This window comes from Bison bison, unplaced genomic scaffold, assembly GCF_000754665.1.
Source record: "Bison bison bison isolate TAMUID 2011002044 unplaced genomic scaffold, Bison_UMD1.0 scf7180017864038, whole genome shotgun sequence".
Taxonomy (NCBI): Eukaryota; Metazoa; Chordata; class Mammalia; order Artiodactyla; family Bovidae; genus Bison; species Bison bison.
Window position 1 is genome coordinate 706,891 of NW_011494610.1, and position 4,157 is coordinate 711,047.

The 4,157-nt window shown below is 50.1% G+C and overlaps 1 protein-coding gene across 1 annotated transcript in view; it reads right to left on the minus strand.

Annotated features, from left to right (window-relative positions):
- Nucleotides 1-4,157, minus strand: part of CDH22 (cadherin 22, type 2) — a 104,673-nt gene that overhangs the window by 80,628 nt on the left and 19,888 nt on the right. The window contains 1 exon segment of the mRNA XM_010835113.1: nucleotides 4,038-4,139. Within this exon segment, the coding sequence (XP_010833415.1) occupies nucleotides 4,038-4,139 (102 nt within the window).

Consider the following 4,157-nt stretch of genomic DNA (forward strand, 5'->3'; position numbering starts at 1 on the left):
TCATGGCATCGGGTCCCATCACTTCATGGGAAATAGATGGGGAAACAGTGGAAACAGTGTCAGACTTTGTATTTTTTGGGCTCCAAAATCACTGCAGATGGTGATTGCAGCTATGAAATTAAAAGATGCTTACTCCTTGGAAAGAAAGTTATGACCAACCTAGATAGCATATTGAAAAGCAGAGACATTCCTTTGCCAACAAAGGTCCATCTAGTCAAGGTTATGGTTTTTCCAGTGGTCATGTATGGATGTGAGGGTTGGACTATGAAGAACGCTGAGTGCTGAAGAATTGATGCTTTTGAACTGTGGTGTTGGAGAAGACTCTTGAGAGTCCCGTGGCCTGCAAGGAGATCCAACCAGTCCATTCTGAAGGAGATCAGTCCTGGGTGTTCTTTGGAGAGAATGATGCTGAAGCTGAAACTCCAGTACTTTGGCCACCTCATGCAAGAGTTGACTCATTGGAAAAGACTCTGATGCTGGGAGGGTATGGGGGCAGGAGGAGAAGGGAATGACAGAGGATGAGATGGCTGGATGGCATCACTGACTCGATGGATGTGAGTCTGAGTGAACTCCGGGAGTTGGTGATGGACAGGGAGGCCTGGCGTGCTGCAATTCATGGGGTCGCAAAGAGTCGGACATGACTGAGCGACTGATCTGAACTGAACTGATACATACACATGTACATATACATCCCTGAACCACACACTATACCAACTTTCACAAGAAAGGGTGCTTTGGGCACATGTTTGCAAAGAAATGGAAACTTCTCTCTTCTCCCTGCACAGAGTGCTTTTCTGGAGGTGGCCTTGAGAGTAAGGGAGGAGGGGCTCTGGGTGAAGATGATGGAGGGGGAAGATAACGTAGTCATGACAGCAGAGGGGATGCTGGGAGAGGTTGCTGTGAGAAGAAGGATCCCTGGGGCTGGGCACAGTGCGGGGCTCACAGAAGATGCTTAATGCAGGACAGTTCTGTGCAGCACAGGGAACTCTATTCAGTACTCTATGATGACTTATATGGGAAAAGAATGCAAAAAAGAGTGGGTAGATGTATAACTGATTCACTTTGCTGAACACCTGAAACTATCACAACGTTGTAAATCAACTATACGCCAATAAAAATTTTTTTAAATTGCATTGGAGGAATTCCCTGGCGGCCCGGTGATTACGACTTCATGCTTCCGCAGCAGGGGGTGTGGGTTCGATTCCCAGTCAGGGAACTAAGATGCCATATGCCTCGTAACCAAAAAGTTAAAATAAATAAATAAATAGGGTCAAGATATTACAAAAAAATACTATTAAAAAATGCTCTGGGGCAAGACCTGGTGTCAGTAGAGCCTCACCTCTTGGGGTTGGTTCTAGCACTGTGCTGGACTCAAGCCATCTCTGCTGATCAAAAGTCCCTGGAAAGCTGAATGGCCTTGGCATGGTGCTCATGATGTTCTTCTGGCCTCAGTTTCCCCTTCTTACCAGGAAGGGAGGTACTAGGGACCCCCATCACCTGGAGATGGTGGTTCAAGGAGACAGGGGTGGTGTTTGACTCATGACAATAATTGCTAGGTGGATGCAGATGGGAGGTGGTGAATGAATGAGCAGCTGGTTTCTTTCATCTGTTGGGGATGTGGATGGCTGAGGAGACCTTCTCAGAGCCCCAGCTGGCAGGCAGACAACACGGCCGAGGTGCCTGAGACCACCGCAGGGGACAGTCAGGTAGACGTGTCAGTCACTCCCTGAGTTTCTGGGCTTTTTCTGGACCCAAATCTCTCTCCCAAGCTTGGAGGTCTTGGAGAGGTTTGGAGAAGCAGCACACGGGTTTCAATCCTGGCTAAGCCACTTGCTCACTCTATGCCTGTCCACTCTGCACCTCGAGTCCATTGTCTACAAAATGGAATGATTTCTACCTTGCAGTTTAAGAGTTAAATGCTTCATACGGGAATAATGAGAAACAACAATAAACAATCAACCAGGGACTTCTCTGGTGGTCCAGCGGTTAAGAATCTGCCTTGGATCAAGCATATGGCTGTTCATTTCCATTTCCCCTGTACCTAGGTTAGGCCACAGCACCAAACATTTAATTATGAGTAATGAAATATACAACTGTCATTGCGTGTGTGTGCTAAGTCACTTCAGTTGTGCCCAACCCTTTGCAACCCCATGGACTGTAGCTCACCAGGCTCCTCTGTCCATGGGATTCTCCAGGCAAGAATACTGGAGTGGGTTGCCACGTCCTTCTCCAGGGAATCTTCCTGGCCCAGGGATAGAACCCGCATCTCTTTTGTCTCCTGCATTGGCAGGGGGGTTCTTTACCACTAGTGCTACCTGGGAAGCCCACTTCACTCATGCACCATAAACCTCTCAACTGCTGACAAGACTCTAAATAAGCCAGGTTCCATCAGGCCGTCAAGTCTTTTTATAGGATATGCCCTCTTCCCATCAGCCAAAACTCCTACTCATATATTAAAACCCAGCTCAGGCATTTAGAAAACACTTCCACAAAGCCAGCCAACAGATACCACTTAATGAATGCCTACTCAGTGCCAGGTGCTGACCTGTGAAGCTTTTTATGCACCAGGGTGTCTCTGCCTCTCCACCATCGCACCCATGAGGGGCTTAGGGATTAAAGGGATGAACAAAAGTCCTTCTCAGTTCCATATACTCTGAAGGCATAGACCTTCAGTCACATTAACCAACACTTACTCAGTTTGAGAAAGTAGCTTTCATTCATTCATTCATTCAACGAACAATTTGTGAGCAGTCTGTGCTAGGCGCTAGGGATTTTATGGTGAGCAAAACAAACACAATCTAATAGGAAAGACGTGCATTAATTGCATAATCAAACAAAAACACATACATAATGAAGTGTTATGAAAGAAAGATATGGGGACCTCAAGGGGCACATAACAGGGAGGTACAGCCTCATGCAGAGGGATCTGTCCCAGATGGGTGTGATCAGGGATGGCTTCTCTAAGGAAGTGGCATTTCAGTGGAGACCTGAGTGTGAGATAAAGTCAGCAGCAGAAGGAGCAGGATGGGGACATCCCTGGTGGTCCAGTGGTTGGGAGTCTGCCTGCCAATGCAGGGGATGTAGGTTCGATCCCTGGTCCAGGAGGATCCCACATGCTGCCGGGCAACTGGGCCCGTGCGCCACAGCTATTGAGCCTGTGCTCTAGAGCCCAGGAGCTGCAACTACTGAGCCCATGTGCCACAACCACTGAAGCCCACGCACGCTAGACTGCGCTTCACGACCAGAGAAACCGCTGCAACTTGAGAACAGCCCCCACTCTGCAACTAGAGAAAACCCATGCACAGCAAGGAAGACCCAATGCAGTCAAAAATATAAATAAAAAGAAGGAGCAGGATGGAGCAGTTAGGGGAGGCAAGTGATCTAGGTAGGTAAGGGGGTGTGGGGCTGGCAGAAGCCTGTGGGGGCAGCAGAGGGACCAGGGAAAGGCATCAGAAGGGTGTCGTGGCCCAAAACTCAGAGGGAGTGTGGCAGATGAGGTTGGAGGAGCTGGATCTTTGCAAGCAGCGGAGCAGAATTTGAACTTGACCCCGAGTGCATGGGAAGCTATGAACGGATTTTGAGCATAGCAAGGAGACTGTGTGTGACATGATCAGATTTGCAAACTCCTGTCTACATTCTGGCCACCCGCTCCAGTATTCTTGCCTGGAGAATCCCATGGACAGAGGAGCCTGGCTGGCTACAGTCCATGGGGTCTCAAAGAGTCGGACACGACTGAAGAGACTTAGCATAGCATAGCATTCTGCATTCTAGCTGGGTCCAGCTACAAGAGGGACTGGCTTTCCGCCCTACTAGTCTTCTCTGCTCTAAGATGCGAAAGCAAGAGGGTCCAGAGAAGGATGCAGGGCAGGGATGCGAGCGGAGTGAGGATCCTGTGGTCCGCCCGCCCCATCAGGGCAGCTGGGAGGAGGCAGAAGGGATTTGGGAGGGGGTGGGAGGGAACTGGGATCCCTTGCGTCTGCCAGCGGGTGTCTCTGGGGTCCTAGGAGTAGGATGGCGGGTGCTGGGTCCCACTTTACCTTGCCCACGTACAGGGGCTCGGTGCCCGTGTACTCCTCCACCACGAAGAACTGGTTCCACACCCAGCCGCGCTTCACGCGGCCAGCGCCGGGCGCGCCGTCCTGCACCGACGGCGCAGG